This window comes from Abramis brama (genome assembly GCF_963993115.1).
Source record: "Abramis brama genome assembly, chromosome: 11".
Taxonomy (NCBI): domain Eukaryota; kingdom Metazoa; phylum Chordata; class Actinopteri; order Cypriniformes; family Leuciscidae; genus Abramis; species Abramis brama.
Window position 1 is genome coordinate 14,666,359 of NC_139973.1, and position 25,115 is coordinate 14,691,473.

The window sequence follows — 25,115 nt, forward strand, 5'->3', positions numbered from 1 at the left end:
GATTGAATCAAATAAATGTATGCACTACTACATGTTCAAGTCAAAACGTGGTGCTGTTGCACGTTCTAGGCTACATGCTTGCGGTTTCAAAACAGTTCACAAATAATGAATACCAAGCATGTATGCAAAAAGGGATTGCTTAAGATTTACTGTAAGATTTACTGTTGATAAATACTGTTGTAAGAGTGTGTAATTCCGGCTTATTTATAATTAAAAGTCCAACATTATGCGTTTCTTTCTATCTATCATTCTTTCTTTCTTAGGTTTGTAAGTAGGTTTGTTCTGCATGGACATACAGTATTAATCATATTTGTGCAAGTCTTAAAAAAGGTCTTAAATTTGATTTAAGCACTCTGCAGAGACGCTGTGGCTGTAATTATGTCTTTTTGCTTTTAGCAAGAACAGAAAAATTAGGCTACTTGTTGTTGCCTACATTTTAAGACACATTTAATACTTGTTGCTGGAAAACTGTCAGGATGTGTCTGGACACAGCGTTATTCTGTTGCCTGGGGTGCAGGGCAAAGTAAAGGCAGTTTTGCTGACATTATCCTGCCCAGCAGTGTAGGGGAGTGTAATTTCCTTCTGTTATCTACCGAGATACCGAGACTCTTAATTTCTCATGAATGAAGACCCTCTATTATAGCGTCTCATCTGGCTTTTCTATAATCAAGATCGGATGAATAGAGTGGAAGAGCTCTGACAGTCTCTCATAAACATCTCACTATAGCATCTCTCATCCTCAAGATTTATACTTAAGGCTATGTGTGCATGAGTGTGTTTTCTTATGTGTTAGCTTTTTACTGGAGTAATTGTACAATCTAATCCAGGATAAGTGAGTGTGTGAGTGGATTATTTTTTGCTTAGTTCAGGTGACCCACTTTCAGAGAGATGCAATGTCCATTTGAACTGATGTAAAGTGAACAAAAATTTCAAACAAGCAGTGCCTCTATTCACTAAGATGCATTAACAAAATGCACAACATTTGTTGTTAAACAGACGGTAAAACAAAAACTATAGACACAAGCTTGGAGACACCAGATTCATAAATATGATTCATGTTCATAGTCGTTAATTGTATCCAAACCTAAACAAGTTCTACCACACATAATGCCATTCAAAACAGCCCAAAACAAATCCGGTTTCACTCAAATAAGTCCAAAAGAAGCTTAATTAATTCAAACAAATGCAAATTAATTCAGACGGAAATGAAAACAAGCAAGTTTGCTCGCAAATAGAATTGACATTTCTTGATGTTTAGAATCAATTCTCTCTCCAATTACTGTAATTAAGGGATAACTTTCTTTTCGCATGCATGAACCCTGCACAGCTGCACATGTTATTAGCATGTAAATTGCACCGGGGTTTTTTCCTGCCATGTTTCCCTTCCCTTTTATTTTCTATTGGTGAAATGAAGTTTTAATGAGAACGTGCAGCTCTTTTCAGCAGCATGCCTCCTGGAGTTTCACATTCAAGCTCAATTTATGGCAAAATGCACTTTAATTTTGTTCATTTTTGCTAATTCATGTCGATATCCACCCACACACTCACCTATAAACAATGTGAAATTTTAACATCTTGGCCGTTGTTCAGCTGCGTTAAGCTTTCATGACAGCACTTTCAGGTTGTGGCTGTTGTGACATTGTGTAACAGTCATTCTCGAGTAAAAGTAAAAATATCTTTATTGAAAGTATTTCTGGTAAGAATTTAAAAAAAAAACCTGCAAGAGAAGATTTAAAAGGTATAAGTCTCTTAAGTATTAAATGGACACAATAAATACAACAGGACAAACATTTACAAATTAACTAAACAGTTTTTTTTTAGGTTTTTCATGTAGGTCTAAACTAGATTTTCAGGTACAGAAACAGTAATCAAATGTAAAATATCACTGCATAGTCTTCACTGTATAAATATAGATTAACCCTTATTACAGTTATTCAGTCAAGTGCAGTGAGCGATTTTATTTCTTCTCTTTTGTTTGATTAACATAAAAAAGACAGCAGCAGGAATAGTAGATTGCTGTCACTTTAAGAGCTGTACGGATCCGATATACACATGCATCTTATCTCACGTTTAAGTTCACTTAAGACTTAATAACTGACTATGTTTATGATCTTTGAGAATTTTGTGTAAATATGTCCGTGTAAGCTCAGGAAGACTTGAAAGAGTATTCTCGTGCTGTGAGACGTGAGTACCAAACTGAGAGACGCGGGTACTTTCACGTCTACGAGCGCTTGAATATTTAAATTGGCAAGGCTTAAAAATATGCAAACTTCTGTGAAGATGCAGCACTGGCCTGATCGTGCAAGTGACAGTTCCGTCAACTGGCCCGAGTGTCTTTCACGCTGGCCCCGGGCCATCAATCAGTCCTTATTGTCAAGCCCTGAAAGGGTAATGAAACACTAAACTATATTTTCTTGTGTTTGTGTTGTACATTTTAAAATACAATGTAAGAATTTGTTCAGCTGAATTTCAAAACTGATCAATTTTGAGCTTTTTGCAATATTTTTGTCTCTGGGTTTAAAATCTTTGTCTTCTACCAGGTTTAAAATCTGCATAATTTCTCACATTATAGTACATCTATGACTCATCAGTGTCTCATAATTATTCATGAGACTGTGCGTCCTTGTTTTATGAGAAGGCGGGTCACTAAATGATTCGCGACAGCATGCATCACTTTTCTATGACAGACGCTTCAAACTGTGCATTCAAAATGACACTTTAATTTCGGTCATCGGATGCCCATTTTCCACAAGTTGGTATGATTCTTTAGATTCTTTAGGGTCTTCATTTAAAGTTTGTAACATACTTTGGTTAAAATTCCTCAATGGTTGTGTAAAATCAAAATAAAAAAATGTCTCTTTAAATGATAATGAGCTCACCCCACCCCTCTCTTCCATGGGGGGGTCGACACGAGACACGTAAAGTGCTCCCTTGGTGGACAGTATACAAATGGCTGAGAGCGTAAATATGCTAATACGGGAAATATGCTAATACGAGAAATATGCTAATAAGGGACAGTCCGTCATCAGTGGTCGTGGGCTGAGCAATATGACATCATATTGCTCAGAAAAACCAAATGGCTTGATTATTGAGAGTGTTTAGATTTTTTTCATTGTATGGTGGTTGTCCACACACTGCAAAGACACATTTATACAGTATGCAAACACCATATAAAAGTGAATTTTTGCATCCGATGACCCCTTAAAGAATACGATTTTTTTCTTAGAAATTATATGTAGAAACTTTTTAAGTAATTACAGTATAGCTCACAAGACCATTGTTAAACATTGCACATTGCTAAAATCTTTTTTTAATTTTTTATTGGATTTTATTTGCATAGAGAGATTTTTTTTCTCAACATTTTTTGCATCGACACTCAGATCCTTTTGCCGACGGCCACTGTCACTCATGTCTTTGAAAATTACCAGTTCTCATTGAAAATGTATGACTTGAGTCGCTGCAGATCCCTGTCAGTGTAAGCGCTCTTTTAGATAAGACTACTTTATTGAAGCCCTGTTTTATTAGGTCATTAAATGGGACAAGTCTTCATTGTTAATATCAACATAAATCCATTAAAGAAACATTAATATTTCAGGTTGCTTGGTCTTGCTTTGACACGAACAGACTGCTCTACTCAGAGCATGCTGCTGTTAGATCTTTATTGTAGAGTAAATAGATGCAGTATAAACCCCTCTGTGAGTAGGAGATGTGAGATTTCTTGATCGTAAACATTTTTAAGCACTTTGCGGTCAGCATGCACATCTTGGCAGACAAAATCAAAGTGCTTTTCTGATGATGTTTTACCTAACATCATTCTCAAAAAAAAAAAAAAAAAAAAAAATCTTTAAGCCAGCACCAAAAGAAAGCCTTTCTTATCAGGCAATTTAGAAGAAAGGCCTTTTTTTAAGTATTAATGTGCCAGCGTTAGCTTGTGAGTCATCGATTTTCTCCTGCTTTCTCGCTTTTTTTCTTCATCCCACCCCTCTCTTTCTCTTTCTCTCCATGTCTCCTGCTGTGACTCAACTCACTTCTGAACCTCCATTACACACTGAGTGATGGCTGCCACTGTGAAAGTGGCGCAGGTCTCTGCTGTGATACTTACTCTTTCTGCAACACTGTTTGGACCAAGATGCATTCATGCAGTTATCCAGAAAATTACCAAACACTTTTAATGTAATTGTCATGGGCTGAAAAGTCACAGAACAGCAGTAACATACTGTAAAATGTGTGAAAAGCTCACAGCTGTGGACAATCTCCTGCAGTGTGTGGTGCAGATTTCTGTTTTTATAAACGCTCAAACGGTATTTGGATTTGTTTTTGACTTGTTTTTGATAGGACAGAATAGTGACATTTATTTTAAAAACTTTAAAGACATTTTAATAATGAATAATGGGTAACACTTTATAAGTATTCAGTAATAAAGTAACCTACTTGGCTTGTTTGTAGTTAATTCATAATTAATATATTGTAGTGTCTACATTTGTTAATATATTAATAGGCTATAGAAATAGTGAGTTATTCCTTCATTGTCACTGTAATTAACTAAATTATGATTGTTTAATTAGCTCATATGTAAAGAGTTAGATAAAAAATAAAATAATAATAATTATGTAAGGAAAAATTTATATCCAGCCGGTTGCTATCGCAGAATGATCAGGATGTAATGCTGTAATGTTTTAAAGATTTTTTTTGAAAATATTTTCATTGGTTGTATTTATTTTTATTTTATTTAGTCTTAATTAAAATTATTATTAATTGAAAAAATGACAAAACATGCAGTTGTGCTGCTTATGGTCATCTTTAACTACATCTTTTCATAATGAACAAACAGTTATTATACTGGTTTAAGTTTCACAACCTTAACTACACAAAACATCATTTCAAGTCAGACACTACTGAAAGTAATGACTTGCCGTTCTGTAACAATTCTGACTGATTCTGTGAGTTTATTCAGTGAAAGATTACTTTTTTGTGTGACTCTTGCAGTATGAGATCATATTTGTCTTAGTGTAGTCACTTAAGAGAATATAGCCTAATAAATACTGTCTTGGCAATATTTCATGGAGCACATGCTTTATGTCATCACATTCAATTCAGACTGCAAACTCAAAACTGTGCGTCATTGTAATGTTGTGTAATGGATTGTAGATGCGAAAAGCAGTATCGGGATTTCTCTGTGATTTTTCTCATAGATTGCCTTTTTGATCGTTTGCTGTGTGTGTCAATATTTTGCTCACATCGAATTAAAGAGCACTCATCCTTTACTTTTCACCACACTGCTCTCCATCTTGCGTTCTGAAATCTCTCCTCTCTTCAATGGAGCGTAAGACTGTATAGTCCTAGCTGGAACCTCAAGGTTCGTTTGAGCTGTAGGTGGCTGTTTTTCCCCCTGTCAGCTTGAGCTGGAGGCTTTTAGCATTTACGCTAGACGAAAAAAGAACAGATAATTCTGTGCACTCCCAGCCTCATAAAATGAGACAGGTTTGTGTGACCTGAATAAGAGAGTAACTGTCTGACACCACTGCCATTTCAAAGGGGAAGCAATTCTGTTCTTTGCTGTCTGTAATGTTTTTGAATGGGCATACTCTCATACTCAATACTTTACAATGTCTGTTTTTACATTTATTTGATCTAAAGACTGTCCTCTTAATTGATGTTTTGGCACGATAGCGCAATGAGTCTATTTAGTCATTATTATGCATAAGTGTATGAGAATAAGTGTATTTTGGTTCTTTTTTACAGCTGTCGGACCAGCAACAGAAAGAGTTTGATAGTGACATCCAGCACTTCTCCCACTCTGCCTCGACCCCATTCTCCACTGCACGGACACCCAGGTAAAAGATATACCTCTCTCTTCCTTATATGACATGTGTTCTAAACCCTTTTGAGCTGTTTACCAAAAATACATGTTTAGGCCTTTTTATGTTCCCAATGTAAAGTCTGTTCCAGAAAATAGGCAGAAACATTATGCTGCCTTATAAGATAACTTGTTATATATATATATAAAAGCACCCAAGATGGCGGACAGAGTAAATGTTGATTAGAAATGCATTTTATTTAGTACTAAAATGTATCAATAAAAAAAGTTAAATCTTATTAGAAATGAACTTTTTCACCCTATATTTGTGTATACTATGTGTTTGTGCTATTAGTATCATGTTGGTGTACACTGACTTTATTTTAAGGTTAAGTTATCCTTTAACTGTAAGAGTTGATGCCTATTTAGAGCATTTCAGTAATTTTCAAGGTTTATTTTTTGTTAGCATGTTGTCTTAGTAGGTAGCTGGCCACATAAGACAGTAGGCACTTTACTAGAGTCTGGACCAGAGCCATACAAATTGTACACACTTCACAAGTAAGACACACATGCTGTTCATCTTGTCACATAAATGGAAAGCTGTGTGGCAGCTGTTCACAAAATATTACATTATATCTCCATAGCAACCATCTCAGTTTGCCATGGAGTAATTCAAATGTGGCGCAGGGATTTCTCATCTAATTCATGTGCATCATGAATAGATTGACAGTTGACATTTTGTAATGCAATTTCTCTGGATGCCTCCTTGTGGATTGGATGATTTTTGCCTTCTGTCTTGTAAAACATTGAAAAATGTTTTATTAACCTGTAAAACATGAGGCATAATCAAATCCATGTGTTATACATGCGCACAAACTAAAGTAGTGTTTATGTAAGGAGAAGATCGTTTTATGTTTTCATATGAGTGATTCTCAGTTGCCTTTGTGGTGTCAATGAGTGCAAGCAAACATTTTCATTATACATAATTGCAAATGAGGAGTACGCAAATGGCAAAAATTGGACATTAGATGTGTTAGAAGGATCATTAAAATAGCCAGCACTCTATGTAACCCAACAGTTAAAATATTATGATTTAAAGAACTGCTATGAAGAAAGCTAAAGAGCATTCTTAAGAAGAATATTTCACAAGGAAAGAATCTATGGGTGGCCAAAAGAAGCCATTACTCAAGAAACACCATGTGAAAACACGTCAGGGATTTGCCAGTAATAACCATTGTGACCCTTTTATAATGTAGGAAAGATATTTTGTGGTCAGAAGAAACCAAGATATAGCTTTTAACTGAAAAACAATATGATTTACTTTGTGCAAAATCTAACACAGGCCACAAAACACCATATCTACAGTGAATTATAGTGATGTAGTTTCCTGCTTTGGGCACCTGGCCATTTTATTAACAGAAAGAAAAATGGATGGTGCAAAATACAGGGAGTGCTGCAGTAGAACCTCTCAGTCCACTAATAAAATTGGAACTTGAAGTATTTTCAACATGGCAGTGACCACAAACACCAAAAATATGATAGTTATTGCTTACAATCAGTTTGCTAACATTAATTCATTAGTCTAGTTATTATGAACTAACTATGAACAATAACCTTTTTCAGCATTTATTAGTGTTTGTTTATAAATGTACCATTGTTTTATAATTATGAAACTAATTATATTAAAATCTTTCACTTTGAATTTTAGTATTTAATATAAACAAAAAACAAAAGGGCTCGAAATTAACTTTTTTTAATTGGTAGCACTGGTGCTCTCAACCTTTAAAAAGTTAGAAGCACCAGCAAAAATTTAGGAGCAGCACAAATAAATGTTTAAATATACTAAAATGTTAGGAGCACCACACCAAAAATGTTGGGAGTGTGGGAGGGAGTGTTTTAGTGAAGTAGTTAACCAAGACGAATCAAGTGCTGGGTATGAGATATGTAGCAGTGTGCTTTTTATCTTCTCTCTTCAGCTCTTTACATTTTCACGCTAGTTAGCTCCTTGTCACGTGACAGCGGAGCGCAGTGAAAGGGAGTGATTGACGGCTAATATTAACCAACCTACAATCTGCTTTAAAGTTAAGAACGTAAAGATGAAGTTTAGTTGGTTATGTGATAGAACAGTGGATTGGTCACTGTGTCAGCTCACAGCAGGCACATTCTGTGCAGTAATTGGCGAACATTTTGTAGAGAAATTAAAACAGGTCGCACCTCAACAATTATTTCCGGGTGCATATGCGACCAAAATGGTTGCAGTTTCGAGCCTTGGTGTCACAGCAGTTGTCACAGTAATGTTTTAATAAAGCTGGAGCTGGTGAAAAAACACTTTGTAAAGGTGCTGCTGCTCTGGTAGGTGTATCCCCTGAGCATGATAGAGAAATGGAGAGATCAGCTGTCAAAGCCAGCAGGAGATCAGCTGTCAAAGTCAGCTCTCTCTCTCTCTCTCTCTTGTGCGTGTGTGTGTGTGTGTAGAGAGATTAAGGAGATGACTGATTGTGTGTTTATAACTGATCTCCAGTCATGAGCACACATAAAGCGCTCAGATCATGCTCACACTGTTCAGCCGGGCTCTTAAAATGGTAAATACTGTGCTGCAGTCCTAATCATTGACGTCGGCTTGTCAACTCCATCTTCTCACTGAATTACTGGATTAAACCATCAGCACACACAGTACAGTGTGTAAAGAGACAACAAAAAGCTTAGTTTGTCACCACACTAGCATTGTAGAATAAAGATTCAGGATTTTTATTGTACTTTGAAGTGCTCGGTCCTGATATAAATCACATGAGGAAACATTGTTTGTTTTTGTCCATACTGCATCACTCAGTTATGTGCTTGCAATATTTAAATCTAAAAGGGAACATAAACCCAAATGCTGCTTCATTTTAAGCACTTCAAAGCCATTAGCAGCATTTTAATGTGACTGCCAACAAAAGCGGCGGAGGCTAAATTATTTCAAACTCAACTGAGCACAATCAACAGGGGGTATGCACTGCTACACTGCACCCCATTACAGTCTGTTTCAGGAAGCTGTTTGCCAGGTTATGTCACCAGCAGCACAATAATTAAATACTGCACTCAGTGCTTTGTGAATCATTACACTTAAGACAAATAGATCTGAAAGAACTGGAAAGCACTCACTACTACTGTGATGCTGTTGTTTCAGTAAGCATATTAGATTGATCTGTATAGAACATAATTGATCACTATGTGAAAAAAATGAAGATCACAAAACATCTGATTTTTAATCTTTGTAAATTCCAGCTCTTAATTTTCTATTTAAGTTTTTTTATTTTTATAAATGTTATTGTATACTTGTATGTGATTTCATTTATTATTATTATTTATTATAAATTCGAATAACATTTATTTACTATATGTTTATTCATCAGCATTAGTATTTTAATATTTATCAAAGTGTAATAATATTTGATCTATATATAATATTATTTAATTGTATTTTTATTTTGTATTTTTCGATTTTTCTGTGCAGTGCTTAATATTGTGCAATATATATATACATTCATATTATGAATGATCCAAGGATAAATTAAGCATGCAGTTATGAAGGATGTCGAGTTAGATTGACGAAAGCGCTGCATTTATTCCTGTCACATTTTTAAAAATCTGTTAGTATGCTGTTTATTTTCACACATGAAAATAAGATTTTCACACACAATTCTGTAATTTTCACACTATCATCCAGAAAACTGATCCGTACCACATCCAGCTGTGGTGTGAACATAGCATGTGTAATTCAACAGGGTGCTGATTAGTTTTCTTCTCTCAGCTGTGTATCATATGAGAAAGAGTCTGCTTCTCTTCAGCTAACCCTTCATCCTCTACAGTTTCCGTGATGAAAAATAAGCAGATGTTTCGCTGTGTAGCACACCATTATGCCTTCTCCTACACTCTCCATGATGGGATTCTCCTTGAAATGAATGCATCTCCGTGACAGATCCACACTGCTCCGTGTCCCAGTCCAGCTGTGTGCAGCTGTTCCTACAGTCACTTCCTGACAAAGAATTATGCTCTCATTAATATTTAAGATTTGGCACAGGCCGCTTGACGAATGCATTAATGCATGATTAATGCATGGGGGATTGTGACTCGAGCTGCACTAGACAGTCCAGATAGAAGCACCCCGTTGCTCGCATTGACTGGATTGATTGATGATGCCTGGATCTGTGCTCCTTAATTCACACATGACTAGGAATAGTGGTTTTTAGATCACTTTTTTTTTCTAGTAATATTAGTCATAGCAGTTATACATGTCTTAATCTATAAACTTCTATGTAATCTATCCTAAATTGTGACTTAAAAATATACCATACTGTGAGCCCAGGCTATGAAATCTTCTTGCCATTTAAATATCACTGGAATAGAGATAAAGAGTATGTTTTAGCAAAAGCGCCTGAATATGAATTGGAGCTAATCAATTAATCAGTTAATCAGTAAAGGATTCTTTGCGCATGGTCTGCAAATCATTTTATAACACTCATTATGAAACATCACTCTACTTGAGGCATTTTTAGTGGAAGGGGCCCTGTTGTCTAAAGCACTTAAACACCGTAAGTGCTTCACATTCTACGCACTAATCTATTCTCAGAGAGCTGTGCAGGAGAAAAGAAAAGACCTGTGATCAAAGTGTGTTTTATCCACGTCACTATGGTCTCAACACAGCCTACATAAGAAGCCCACTCTTCTAAAGGGTTTTGTTATCTTAAAAGGGCTTTGATGAATAAAAGGGGAAAGATTTTAGCAGAAAAGAAGAGGTAAGGACCGTAGGGCAATTATGTTTACTTATGATGGGCATGATATGCCTCCTAGTGGTTTAAAGTATGAAGTCTGTGCTTTTTTTCCAGCAGTTATTTGTACCCGTCTGGCCTGATAATGGGTAGTTGAGCTTAATTGTTGTGAATAATTCCCTAAATGTCAAGTTTTTGGTCTTTTTCAGGATCCAGCCCATTGGACAGTCCACGCAATTTCTCCCCAAACACTGCGGCCCACTTCTCTTTTGTGCCAGCTCGCAGGTGAGTCACAGTTTATCAGCATCTTATAGAACAAAACATTTAATTGTACAATATTTCACATTCTGTGAGTAAGTTCTTATAAAACTTTTTACAGTCTTTATCATGTTTGAGCAAGTACTGAGCAAGAAATCTCTTTGCTCTTCTTGCAAATATTGTTGTCATAGTTTGCCTCTCATCTGCTGGTTATTAAGCACCCCACTTTCAATTCATTTGTAATCCTTCACTGTGGCTCTGAATAATGACACCAAGAATGTTAATGAGTAAATCTGAATTGGTAATTGAGCAGCAAAAGATGGTAATGCTTTAACTACTGGGAGAGAACACAGAGCTGATGACCCCAGGCTTAATTAAAAAGATTCGTTTGAATGTCAGCCATAGAGCAAAGACCATTGAGTCATCCAGTCCAAATCGCTCATGGACCAACAGTGCCACCTAATGGACAAAGTACAGCACACTGATGTTACAAAATAACTTTAAGACAAGAATCCAATTCGGGTGTATACGAATTCCACATTTAACGAAAGGGAGAGCTGAATCTGATAGTGTGAGTGAAGGTCATGAGAAAGTAAAAGATGCACATTAGATCAGATGCCTTCACAGTAGCATCTCTTTTTAATGCTGTACTCTCTTCCATACAGCCATGGACACAGGGCTGACAGGTAATAATTACCCCGCTTCCCTTACAACATCATTTCCTGTGTCTGCTTTCAGCATGGCTGTTTACACCAAACATCATGTTTCCATTTCATTAGAGCTGACAGTCAGATGTGTTTAAAAACATCTCAGACCACTTAATTTATGTATTGGAATGATAAATTATTAATCATCCCAACTCATTCAGCTTGACTGTGTGTTTAGAACTGATATCCAATCTTCAAAAATATTCCACAAGTTTCTTGGCATAAATGAAATTATAAATATTCTCTCTCTCTCTCTCTCTCTCTCTCTCTCTCTCTCTCTCTCTCTCTCTCTCTCTCTCTCTCTCTCTCTCTCTCTCTCTCTTTCTCTCTCTCTCTCTATACATATAAGATGTAAACATGTGGTAAATGTTGGCTACATGTTTTCTTGTGCAATATTTTCATATCAAAATTATTTAAATTAAAGATGTACACTGCCATTCAAAAGTTTTGGGTTGGTAAGATTTTTCATGTCTTTGAAAGTCTCTGCATAAAAAACAGTAATATTGTGAAAGATTATTGCAATTTAAAATAACTGTTTTATATTTTAATATGCATTTTATTCCTGTTATAGCAAAAAGGGAATTTTCAACAGCGATTACTCCAGTCTTCAGTGTCACATGATTTTTCAGAAATCATTCTAATATGCTGATTTACTGCCTAACAAAATTCGTATTATTATCAATCTTGAATACCATTGTTTTGCCTAAATTTTTTTGAAAACCAAACATTACATGAATTTGATATGAACTTGACATGAACAACTCTTCATATTGAAGGGTTAATTGATTAATAAGCATTGCATTTCTTAATGTCTTCAGTGTCACATTTGATCAATTTAATGCATCCTTGCTAAATTAATTTGTTAAAAAAAAAAAACATACTGACCCCAAACTTTTAAATGTTACTGTATTTTTTAATGTCTTATTTGCTACAGTTGTACCTGTGATTATTAAAATCATTAATGTCTTGTGTATGTTTTGCACATTGTAATCAGGGGTCAAATAGATTATGCAAAATTCCTTGTGTCCAAGTAAAGGAACGCTTACGCTCTGCTAAATTCCTAATATCATTCATCATTGATTTATGTGCTTGAATGATACATCAATGTGTTGCTGTTGTGTGCTAAAAGCCATCATGCCACGTAGGGTGAATTCACACTGTGCTATTTATTTGATCTGCATGAAAAGGCTTCATATGCATATCTGAAATAAAAGTAAGTTCCTGTATGGGCAGCTTAGCCATTATCACAGATGCTAAATGGCTTTCATATGCAAGCCTTATTTAGCTGCACAGTTGAATTTAATAATCATAATCATTGTTTATTTTTCAAATGTTAGTTTTTGTGGACATTTTAATCTGTGGTGCTTTATTCTGCTCTGATTGTGTGATTTTATTGTTGTTCGTCTGAATGCTCCTTGTGCCATGTATTTCTACTGGTCCTGATACTTGCAAGAATATCAGCAGTGATTTGTCAAGACCAGATTTTCACCTTTCCCTCATCCACACTTTTAGGACGGATGGTCGTCGCTGGTCTCTCGCCTCTCTGCCGTCCTCTGGCTATGGAACCAACACCCCCAGCTCAACAGTCTCGGTGAGTATCTGTGTGTGTTTGTGCTCATGTTCTTTCTGTAGTCCCTCCGTGTTGTATCAACCCCCATATATATGCCTCACTGTTTGGTATTGCATTTGATCCCAAGCCTTAACTTGCCCGGAAGGTTTATCCTATTGACCCTACAGTGGGATAAACTCTAGACACAAAGCAGGTCGCCTTAGCCTGAAGTAAAGCCAGTAGCTTCATATCAATGCATTCACTTCAAAAGAGTTCTGTCCCCGAAAACTGACTGTAACTCAGTCTGGCTGCTGCTTTCATTGGGGAATCAGTTCAAACCGCACAAGCCCCATTAAAGTCTCTGCAGAAAGATGAAAATACATTTTCTAGTTCAGGCCAAATTTTATTCTAAAGGCTGTAGAGATTTTATTCAACTCAAAACATAAGGGGAAAAATCTACTGATTAAGAACTAAATGTCTTAAGAAAACTCTTAAGAAATGTCCAGAAATAAAAAATATATATTATAATGAAAATAAAGCCTATTGTTAGGGTAATTAAGATTTTTTGCTATGTCATAATATTTTAATGGCAATTATCATCATGCAATATAGTTATAAGAATGTTTTTTGTTTTTTTTGTATTAAAGTAATAATCTCATAATGCAATTAATGGTCCTAAAATATGTTCCAATTTCTTTATGCAAAATATAATTATTAACTTTTTATTTATTTATTTAACTTGAAATATAACCTGGACATTTTCTCATGATTTTATTATTTATTTATTTGTTTAAAAAAATAGAAAAAAAGAAAGCTATATATTATAGTTAAATAAATGTATTATTATTTTCAATATTTTTCCCATTTGGCCTGAATATTTTGAGGAAAATTGATTTGCAAAGACTAACAATCAACAACTTTTCGGCAAACAAATGCAGTTGATTGAGAGTCAGGGCAGCCTATGCAATGCCTTCTGTCCTTGTAATCCCTCCCTCTCTGCTTCTCACAGTCATCATGTTCATCTCAGGAGAAGCTGCACCAGTTGCCCTTCCAGCCCACTGCAGACGAGCTGCATTTCCTCACCAAACACTTCAGCTCGGAGAGCATCACGGATGAGGACGGGAGAAGATCGCCAGCCATGCGACCACGCTCCCGCAGTCTCAGGTACAAACACTTACAGATTCCCATTTCACAGCAATCAAAAGTTGCCTTTCAAGTGAACTTGACGTTGTGAGTGTGTGTGATGTCAGCTGGGCCCTCAGGCTCTCACTCACTCACATTTTTAAAGGCCAAATCTTCAGATCTGACAGGACTCTGCCACCTCATTCTCTAGACTCTTAACTCCCTCCTAGAAGAAGTAGAAGACAAATAATTCAGCCTTTGTGCCCTTCACATTGATGCCTCTTCACTCCTCTGCCTTCACATCTTCTTCATGCCTCTCTCTGCCTGTCAATAAAAATGTCCATGTCATATTTAACCCCAGAATAATGCAAATTGTAAATTTGAAATGAAATGTAAATTTAATTGAATGACCATTATTTCCACCAATTTCACAAAAAAAACTAAATCATATTACTGTAAAAGAATAATTATATTTTTATATGTAGTATTTGTTTTACTGCCTTTATTCTGATTTAATAAAAAAAAAACACTGTATTACTGTAATGAGTAATAGGAGTCACCATTAAGAATAATGAAAATTACAACAACAACAAAAAAAAAAAAAGGTTGAATGTCCAGATCAGTCATGGTTGATGAGCATGATAGAGGAGAAATATTTATTAGATTTATAGAGCTTAACAGATTTATTAGACCACCTGTCATTATAAAGATAAATTAGGAATCTGTCAAAAACTTATTTAAAACTAAAAATGTCTTTATTCACACATAATAACCAAAAAACCTAATATTTTGTATGCCGTCTTTTGGCCTTGATAACAGCTTGCGTTCTTGCTGGCATTGTTTTTATGTACTGTACTTTTCTCTGTTGTTATTGGAATTATTCCAAATAGTTTCCAGTTGTTCTCAAAGACTTGCTTTTGAAGAAACTTTTGTGCGATCTATTTTGAATCCACTAAATCAAAAATTTGTTCAAAGTCCTGACTTTGACTTGGCCAACTGTGACTAAAGAGCTTACACATACTGGTGGATTAACTATTACAGAAACATAAAAATTGATTTTGGTAATCACTAATGCTGTTAGTTTAGGGAAGCTGTTGCACAAACCTTGCATTGGGTAGTGGTCTAATAAATATGTTAAGCACTGTGTGTGTATGTATATATATATATATATATATATACAGGATATACATCTCCACTCGTATCCACTCTTTTTCTGCAGTAGAGTTGTATGATGACTCTAGTAGTCATTCAAACTTCTGCCCAGGACCTGACAGACTAAATCATTTCCTCCTGAACTCTAAGAAAGAGACCTCCTTCATGAGCTTCTTATCTGTAAACACATCTCTCTTCCTCGCTCTCCTTCCCCTTTGGCTCTTTCTCTTTTTCTGTTAAGATGACTTATTCAGGAAACACTGGCCTTGCCTCTTTTAGTATCTAGACACACTCAGCAGGGGGTTCAGCACTCCAGAATTAGATCCATAAATATTGGATGAGATAGTGAGGTTTGCTGTTGCCACATTTTACAGATTATTGCTTCCCAGGATTGTCCATTTCTTCTGTTGAAAGAAGGGAGAGAAGGATGAAAAGACTGAATGAGGGAGGAGGTTGAGGGGATTTGCAGTCAAGCTCAAACTGGTTAATTAGAGATGAGGAAATGTAGCAGTATTATGCTAATTTCACACCCTGGACAGCAGACATGTGGAGAGAACTGACAGCGACGCTTCTTCATGCAGTGTTCACTCACGGTTCTCCATCATTCTTCCTCTTTACATCTTTTAACTCACTCAAACACACAGTCGATGAGTAATGAGCTCAATGTGCAGTGGTCACCATCCATCATCCATATGTCAAATGGTTTGGTAGCAGTAGCTGGAAATTAGAATATTATTTTAATAAAGGGCTCAGTGCCAAAATACAACAGACACATTCTGGATTCCTTCCGGCTAGCCAAGCCATTTCTTTATTTTTAAATGAACATGCATAATATATCAGAATGTGCCTAAAATGACTGTGACGGTGTCTATGGCTTTGTTGGTGATGTCATCCGATTGTGTGTGTTAGTGCAGACCATTCTGTCACGGCCAATTAACTAGCTGATTTCCCTGGTTTCCAGCACCTCGGAGGGATTTAGAGGTCATTTCTGTGCTCAGCTGTGACACATTTACACACTCTCATCCTCTCCCCTCTCCCTTTGTTTTTCTTTTGTTCCATGTGATAGCATCTCTCTCGGTTAGTCTTCACATTCTTTTCAGATAAATTTTCATTTTTACAGTTACTGAAACCAATATTCATATTTTGTCCTTCATTGTAAAGCTGTGTACTAACCAGGGTGATGCGAGGGACAAATAACAGGCAGTTTCCTGAGACAAAATATTTTTACGAAGTTCTCGAACATTAATTAATTCAATTAAGAATTTTACATGACTTTAATTTGAATATATTTGTACATAAATTCCAAAAAATAATAATAAAGTGGTTATTTTAAATTAAAAAATTAATTTAATTTAATTTAAATTTAATATTTTTAAAATATTTTACAATATTACTGATATTACTGTATTTTTGATCAGCCTTGCTGAGCATAAGAGACTTCTTTCAAAAAACATTTAAATCTGCCGTGTTGGCATTGTCACGTAACCTTTGATGACGATGACATTTCTGTTTTGTAAATACTGAATATTTAGACATAGAAAATATTAGGACGTAGGCATATTCTGATGCAATAAAGTCCAAATTCTTTGGAAAAGTAAGAACACATCTTTCCTCAAAGAGCTGTAAGAGAAAATGTTGGCATGTCAAAGTTTCATACTTAGGAATTTGTTCAAATTTGTTCCTCTCCTTTTATCACTCAATTTTCTTTTTATACTTTCTAACCCAAACACTACATTATTTTCTCCCATAACAAATCGTATATGAATAGCTGTCCGTCCTTTATTTCCCCCATTACATCCATTATGTTCCTGCACAGAACATTACTTCAATTAAATCCATGTGGCTCAAAACTATAACTAGAATATTTTTTCAAGGTAATTTCTCAAAAACATGATGCTTTTTGGGGCTGCAAGGACATTTCTGCATCCATCAGAGAAAAATAATTACATTCACTAATTATCATCTGTCTGAATCCAGAATGTTATTGCGCCGCAGGAGGTTCACATTGATTCTTTGCACACAGTAAATTCTTTATTTAATAAAAGTAGAGGATCGCTCCAAGGCATGTTCTTTTTCCCTCGTCTTTTCTCTCTACCTCACTCAGCTGGAGAAATATTCTCAGTGTGATTGTTAATGCAGCTCCCTTCAGCTGCGAATCAATCTCTGTCAGAGTTAACCTTTACCGCAGTCATGGTCAGATCATAATTTTTGATTGAAATGGCTCTCAAGTAAGTTGAAGATTTGACTAGAATATTTTCCCCTGTCTCATATTGTTATTGACACACCTGTAGATGAGCCAATTTAGTGTGTAAGTGTGTGTGTTGGCGCATTTCTCAACAGCACCCTGGAGGTGGACCAGATGTGCTATGGTTAGTTTGTTTTTATTCAATCAGGTGGGCTAATAGGGAGCGCAAGCCTTCGAATGACGACTTATAGCATTACCTCATCCTCGGGTCACATGACCAGCTTACCTTTACTAACCGGAGTGACTCATATGGTCCCAGCTGCATCTGTAATCTGTGTCCCTGAATAAAACGCACGCACACACACACATACTAGTATATCTACACAAGCCATATCTCTCAATATTCCCTGTGGAGCGTCTCTGATTGAAGATTCTACTTTGACATGAATGAGGTTGGCTATGTCAGAAACTACAGGTGCTCCAGTGCATCATCCACATTAGATTACAGGTATAGGGCACTAAACAATGTTTGCTTGAAGGCAGAGGGACATTAGGGTTGAAACTATATGATCAGCAACAAAAAGAAAGGTAAGGTAAATCCCATTTGTTGATTCTTTTCTCCACTTATTTTTCTTTCTTTCTTCTGTTCTTCAGCCCTGGACGCTCACCCATATCATTTGACCATGAGATCATCATGATGAACCATGTTTACAAGGAGCGTTTCCCTAAGGTGAGGTCTAAAACTGACGCAGAACTTGCACAACTCAAATACACTGGACAGAGTCTCATTTTCACACGTTAAACTACTTTATTGACATTGCTAAAGCACCAATACACACAGAGACAGAAAAGAGAGAAATATTTACTGTTAATAAATACTAAGGTGCCAGAATGTTAATTGAATAATAACTGTAATATAAAAAATATTAATAATACTAATAGTAATAATAATTACAAATGAATTAATAATGCTACTGTTAATAAATGAGCAATATTTGAAATAAAATTAATTCAAAAAAATGTAAACAAAGACATTAATTAGCATAAATGTGTACAGACTATGAATAAATAAATATGTAAATCACTCACTGTTGTATTAAAATATTACGTCTTTTTCCATTTGCTCTGGCCTGCTCAGCTATGTCAGAATGTGTTTAAAGGTGTAATATAATGACAAAATGGACTTTATTTTTTATTTTGTTAAAGGATAAAAAAAAAAAAAAAGGTCATAAATGTGGTAAAAAAATAAAATCAATAAATAGAAATATATTTGACTAAACGTAGTCATGCATTATGGGTGGCTGGATGCCTCTGTTTCTCCATAGCTTGGCCTTTGTTGAACTAGGATCTTTCTGTCCCACAGGCTACTGCTCAGATGGAGGAACGGTTGGCTGATTTCATATCCTCATCAGCTCCTGACAAAGTCATGCCTTTAGCTGACGGCGTCCTGAGCTTCATCCACCACCAGGTCATCGAACTGTCTCGGGACTGCCTGGACAAATCCCGTGAGGGTCTCATCACCTCCCGCTACTTCTACGAGCTACAGGAGAACCTTGAGAAGCTACACCAGGATGTGAGTATGCAAGGACAGCCACGTGTGGAGAGTATGTTGGAAGCTGATGGCATATATTTCAAGAGTATTGACTCCTTGTCACACACAGCTTCAGTGAGGTCCTTCCTGTTGTTCCTTAGCCATAAATCCATGTCTGCCTAAGTATGATGTCATCACAGCAGGCCAGAGGTCATCTCTATACTGCTGGGTAGTCATAAAGAACTCTATCACATGTGTTTTTGGTTCCCTGATGTTCGTTCGTTATTCTGTTGAGTCTGTGGTCACCTGTCACATCTGCATTAGTCAGGACTCAGGAGATGTCGTTGATGTCTTGATTAGCTCAGTTACGGTGCCACAGGGGCAACGTTATGACTCCCAGAGGTCCCATACTGATCCCACAAATCGTATGTGTGCAGGAAAGTATGAAAGTGTGTGTGTTTGTTGTGTATTGGAATGGGGAGTGCAGCACCTTCCTGAATTTAATTTCACACCCCAGTAACCACCACTGGTGACGGATGAGTATTCCAGGCACCCAACAGGGGGGTGCGGGGAGTGAGAGACAAGGCGGGAGAGAGAGAGAAAGGGAGAGAGTGAGATTGGAAGGAGGGATTAGGTCAGGTTTTCCCCTCTTTCGGTTGGTTGTCCATAACCATCCCGTTGCTGTTACCTGCCAGAATCAAAAATGCGCACATCGTGATCTCATGCAGTCGCCGCGCTATCACCGCAGACATACTTGGCATTCAGGCGAGTAGGGATGACATCATCCAGCCCGTGCTAATTGGCTGTTTTAGTTTGGGAGCCGATGGTGACAGGTGGGCCAGACAGGGACGCGGTATAAATCGCATCTTCAGCAGGTGAACTCAGAAAAGCATTCCAAATTTCTCCATTTAATGCTTCCTCGCTCGCTCAAAGGATGTCCTGCGTTTCGTGGCAGAGGCGGCTAGAGGAAGAGGAGGTTCTTCAGCACGTTTTAAAGCGTTGGGAGCAGAGCACGCTCAGAAACCATGTGGATCCAACAGTTGAGTTTGATTGTTTTTACTTTCCAGGGGTGCATTGAGTCAAGGTCATAGTCTCAGATGCTATTTTATGTTGTTGATTTGAAGACTTGTTGACAGTTTAGCACTCAAAACATGTACTGTAACTAGACTATTTAAATTTTTATAATTCACCTGCTAGGGTTTACTTTATTCAAATTTGAATTGTGAATCATAGTAGTTTTTTGTTATTTGTTATAGAGTATTACACTTCGAACCCAGACTTTAGTTACCCATATAAGGAATGCACTGATTTTAAAATTTGGTTACACTTTATTTTGTGTCAGTGCAATTATATTATATTTGTTACAGTGCAATTATATATTTAGTTTATAAGTACTGAGTAATATTAATTAAATACATGTACTTACTATAGAGTTAGGGTAGGATTAGGATTTGGTTGATGATTAGTTGCTGATGTAATTATGCATAATTTACATGTAAAATATGTAACAAGGACACTGTAAAATAAAGTGTTACCTAAAATTCTGACTGATATCAACACAACAGTAATATTTTTGATATTATGGCCAGAATTAAAATTTAATGCTATTTTGTATTTAGAAAAATAAAATGAAGAAAGCACTAAAAATAAAATCCAGATTGTTTCTTGCTTGGCATCACAACATTCTACTTAAAATGTATGAAATCATGTATATAAGAAATAAATATATGAATATAATAAATGTTAATTTTGTGATATGTTAAATTTAATAATGTCAAATAATAATTATCAGTATTATCTAAATGACAGCAGAGGTAATCCAAATGCGAAAATAGGATGAAATAAGTGTGCACAATTAAATATTTGCTAATATCTCATATGGACCAATAGTGACTTTTCAACTAAATATTGGCGCATAACTGATATGATACATATGCATCATGCATCCCCAGTTCATATTGAAAGATGTTAAAGTAACAGTTTTATTGATTCATCTTCTCTTTTTTTTTTTTTTTTATGTGGTCTTGGACTATTGACCTGAATTTTTTCAAATGCCTTCTCTTCTTTGTCCTCAGCAATAGGCTTTATTCATTCAACTGGACATTTGTCTTAAGGTCAGACTAGTTGTACATTTTTAAATGATCAGTCTATAACATTCAGTCTCCCATGGTTGCATCATTAAAAACCACAGGAGCCAATCTCAAGTTAGGGTCACTTAATGACCTGGCTGTCACCATGACGTCTGGCCCTAAAGGAATCCTGGGAATCTTCTATTGACCTTATGTATAGCTGAGTATACAGCATCTACTTTCATCTAGTTTAGGGTGTGCTAAACCAAATCCCTCCCTCATCCTACAGCTCTCACTCCTGTTACTTCTGACACTCTATAGTGTGTTTACTCAGTGCAAAGACCCTTTATTATCCTGAGTGTATGTGATTCACTGGCGGTTTCATTACATGTATAAATAATTCAGAGGTTGATTAGACATCCCCTGAGGTGACTGTGCTGTCTGTCAGAGATTGCTCTATTACCATCAGCCGACTGTTTAACCATCGACTCTAAACAGCTCTTCCCTACACAATTGATGAACTCTCCTGCTCCTTTTATGCTCTTACTTTTTATGCACTCTCTGTACACTTCATTCAACTATCTTTTATTCTAATACTGAGTGATTGATATCGCTTCTGGCTTAATTGTCTCAGTGGAAATGGAGGGTCAAGTTTAACATTGCATTGTGTTCTCTAATTTGTATACTGCTCATTTTGACAGATTTACTAGGTGTTCCAGTCATGCAGTACACATGCTGCAAACTGAATAGTGTGCTAGTATGCTATTCCAAAACTATTGTCTTCTCTGTCTATTGCTAGGCTCATGAGCGTTCAGAAAGTGGGGAGGTGACGTTTGTCACCCAGCTGGTAAAGAAACTGATGATAGTCATCGCCCGGCCCGCCCGTCTGCTGGAGTGTTTGGTAAGCACTGATATTTGAAAGGATTCTAATCAGGAATCTTTGAGAGAAGTTTTAGCAAGGCTTCAGAGCAAACTGCTTTTCCATAACTAATGAAGCACATGCTCAGTACTGTATAATTAATTAAAATTTACTTTTGGAATAAAGACCAAACTGCAAAGCTTCAAAATGCACAATGATGTGTGATTCATTGTTTTGTTTTAAAGAATCATGGCAGACTTCAGTGCATTATAAAACCATAGCTGCCAACTCTCACGCATTCACCGTGAGACACACGCAATTGGACACTTTTCACACGCTCTCACGCCACACATCCATTTTCTCACGCACAGAAAAATCGCGAAGCAAAGAGGACACGGAGACCAACAGACTAGACAGAGCAGGTTACTTATGATATAAAAAAACAAATCGCAGCTCTCAGATTCTGTCACTTTCATTACGAAATTCAGACAAATACCGTTTTGGCGCTTGTAAATGTGACGCGACAGATCCCTAGCGTCACGTGAACCGATCATCTGTAGCTAATAGTAAATAACATTAAAACACGAATGAACACTGTTGAAAGATACAGTACAATTTACCGAAATGTATATTCCTCATATATAATATCGACCAATCAATCAAAAAAAGGGGTCAATAAAACAGCTGGAGAACAATTATGTCACATAACATTTACCTCAGGAAAGCCATTTAATGACCATAATAATATAGGCTAATAGCACGTTAGTTGGCTAGAAAAAAGCTATAGAGAGTATTTTGCTAAATATGTGTACTATATTGCATGTTTATTATATTTTTACTTATATCATTAAATAAAGTTGTTATTATAATAAAAAAACGCATTATATTTAATTTGTGTTATTTTTTACCTTAAATAATACTGCCAGCTGACAGGGCTCTCTGAATGTTTACAGCATTAGGTGAGTTGTTTTTTTCTTGAGAAAAATGAATGCCCATCTTGTGTAGCCTACCTAATATTTATCCAAATGAGTCAATATTAAATCAAATCACAATAATTGAATTGAAATAATAAAAAAGCGCAGCTTACCAGAAATTGTGGTCACGTGTATTTTGAGTAATCTGCTGCATTCAGTAGTATGACAACATACAGTACAGCTCAGCACTGATGGAGGACCAGCAGCTGAGAGAGTAAATGAGCTGTTAACCTGTTCTGCTTCATGTGTGCACAAGGCATCCAAATACCTCAGTGTGACACCTGGAGACAAACCTGCCTGAATAAGCACACACATACACACAATATCTATACTGTTCCTTAAATAAATTGACATTGATTGATTTTGGCACTTAATTTGGCTCTTATTTTCCTTTCATTCTTTAATTTTAAAATGATAGTTTGTTAACATACTGTACATGTAACATTGTTTCATCTTTTTGTGTGAATATCCCTGAATAAGAAGACATTTTTGTCCGAAATGTTTATGAAGAAAAAAAGAGTTATGTATATGGTGATTTATAGATATTTGACTGTTATTAATAAATAATAAATACAGTGTTATTACAGTATTAAGTTCATCATCATTTGAAATGTTTGTCCTGAAGTATTGGATATTCGATCTACTCCAGATCTCTAGAATAAATATAATGATTGAGGATTGAGTGGGACTTAGTTTTTGTCAGATTTTAATGTTCATATTATGTGATCATATTTCTCCCTGTGTATGTGCTTAGGAGTTTAACCCAGAGGAGTTCTACCACCTGTTAGAGGCTGCTGAAGGTCATGCTAAAGAAGGTCAAGGCATCAAGTCTGACATCCCTCGGTACATCATCAGCCAGCTGGGCCTCACCAGGGACCCCCTTGAGGGTAAGAATGCTACATACAGTCACCCTAAAAGCATTTGAACACTAAGCTACACTTAAAAATGTTATGAGATCCCCCCCCCCCACACCCCTTTTTTTTTTTGTATTGTAACATCTTCTGAAACAAATGATAATTTATTATCTAATGCATTGTCATTCATATATTGTTAAGTGTGGCGTAAGTGTTCAAATGCTTTTTGGGGACTGTATGAAGCAAATCTGATGTTATTGGTTTTGCAGTCTTTTATCAGGAGCTACAATAACATTTGTGTTGTTTTTCAATGACACCTTTTCCCTTTCATTCCCTCTTTTCACTCTCGCTCTCTAGAAATGGCCCAGCTGAGTAGCTATGACAGTGGTAACCCTGAAACCCCAGAGACAGAGACAGATTCCACAGATGTGAGTAATCGAATAGAAATGTCTTCAATAACTCTATCGACTCAGTATACTAGCATTCAACTAAGACCAAATGCTTGTGTTTATATGCAGAGTCGAGGAGCCACCGTACAGCCACACCAGCTTCAGCCTCAGTCCAAAACTAAAACTCCTCGTGAGGAAGACTTTGAGACCATTAAACTCATCAGTAATGGAGCCTATGGGTAAGACAGTTGAATTTCACAGCTACAGAAATGATTATAAATGCTAAGGTGTGACACTTTTAGAATGTCATCTCTTTAATAGTCATAGGATAAGGAGGCAGTTTGAAGTGATGCATGCCTCTCTCCACTCAGGGCTGTGTTTTTGGTGAGGCATAAGGAGACCCGTCAGCGATTTGCCATGAAGAAGATCAACAAGCAGAACCTGATCCTGAGAAACCAGATCCAGCAGGCCTTTGTGGAAAGAGACATCCTAACATTTGCAGAGAACCCTTTTGTTGTCAGCATGTTCTGCTCCTTTGAGACAAGGAGACATCTTTGCATGGTTATGGAGTATGTGGAGGGTGAGAAATAATCATACAACATCTTTGTGGAGGGTGACTATGTTCATGGATGACTTAAATATGGGATACACCCCAGAGTGATGCTGTAGTTGAAACTGTTTGTGTGTCTACAGGTGGGGACTGTGCCACTTTGCTGAAGCACATTGGAGCTCTGCCTGTGGACATGGCACGTATGTACTTTGCTGAGACCGTTCTAGCACTGGAATACCTTCACAACTATGGCATTGTGCACAGAGACCTCAAACCTGACAAGTAAGAAAATGCAACACCAAACCACCCTGTTAGTAGTTGACTTTCTATTCTTAATTTAATTGGGAAAAAAATTAAACATCTCATGC

At 36.4% G+C, this 25,115-nt stretch overlaps 1 protein-coding gene across 5 annotated transcripts in view; it reads left to right on the forward strand.

Annotated features, from left to right (window-relative positions):
* mast2 (microtubule associated serine/threonine kinase 2) overlaps window positions 1-25,115 on the forward strand; it is a 139,825-nt gene that overhangs the window by 102,441 nt on the left and 12,269 nt on the right. For 3 of the 5 annotated variants that reach the window (XM_084128185.1, XM_084128187.1, XM_084128188.1), the window contains 13 exons: window positions 5,743-5,834; window positions 10,758-10,833; window positions 11,472-11,492; window positions 13,026-13,104; window positions 14,072-14,226; window positions 18,176-18,251; window positions 18,885-19,094; window positions 21,921-22,022; window positions 23,709-23,841; window positions 24,166-24,236; window positions 24,327-24,436; window positions 24,569-24,777; window positions 24,891-25,029. In XM_084128185.1, the coding sequence (XP_083984311.1) occupies window positions 5,743-5,834; window positions 10,758-10,833; window positions 11,472-11,492; window positions 13,026-13,104; window positions 14,072-14,226; window positions 18,176-18,251; window positions 18,885-19,094; window positions 21,921-22,022; window positions 23,709-23,841; window positions 24,166-24,236; window positions 24,327-24,436; window positions 24,569-24,777; window positions 24,891-25,029 (1,473 nt within the window). The remainder of the gene's footprint in view (window positions 1-5,742; window positions 5,835-10,757; window positions 10,834-11,471; window positions 11,493-13,025; window positions 13,105-14,071; window positions 14,227-18,175; window positions 18,252-18,884; window positions 19,095-21,920; window positions 22,023-23,708; window positions 23,842-24,165; window positions 24,237-24,326; window positions 24,437-24,568; window positions 24,778-24,890; window positions 25,030-25,115) is intronic. The other 2 variants (XM_084128186.1, XM_084128189.1) reach the window with 1 other exon arrangement.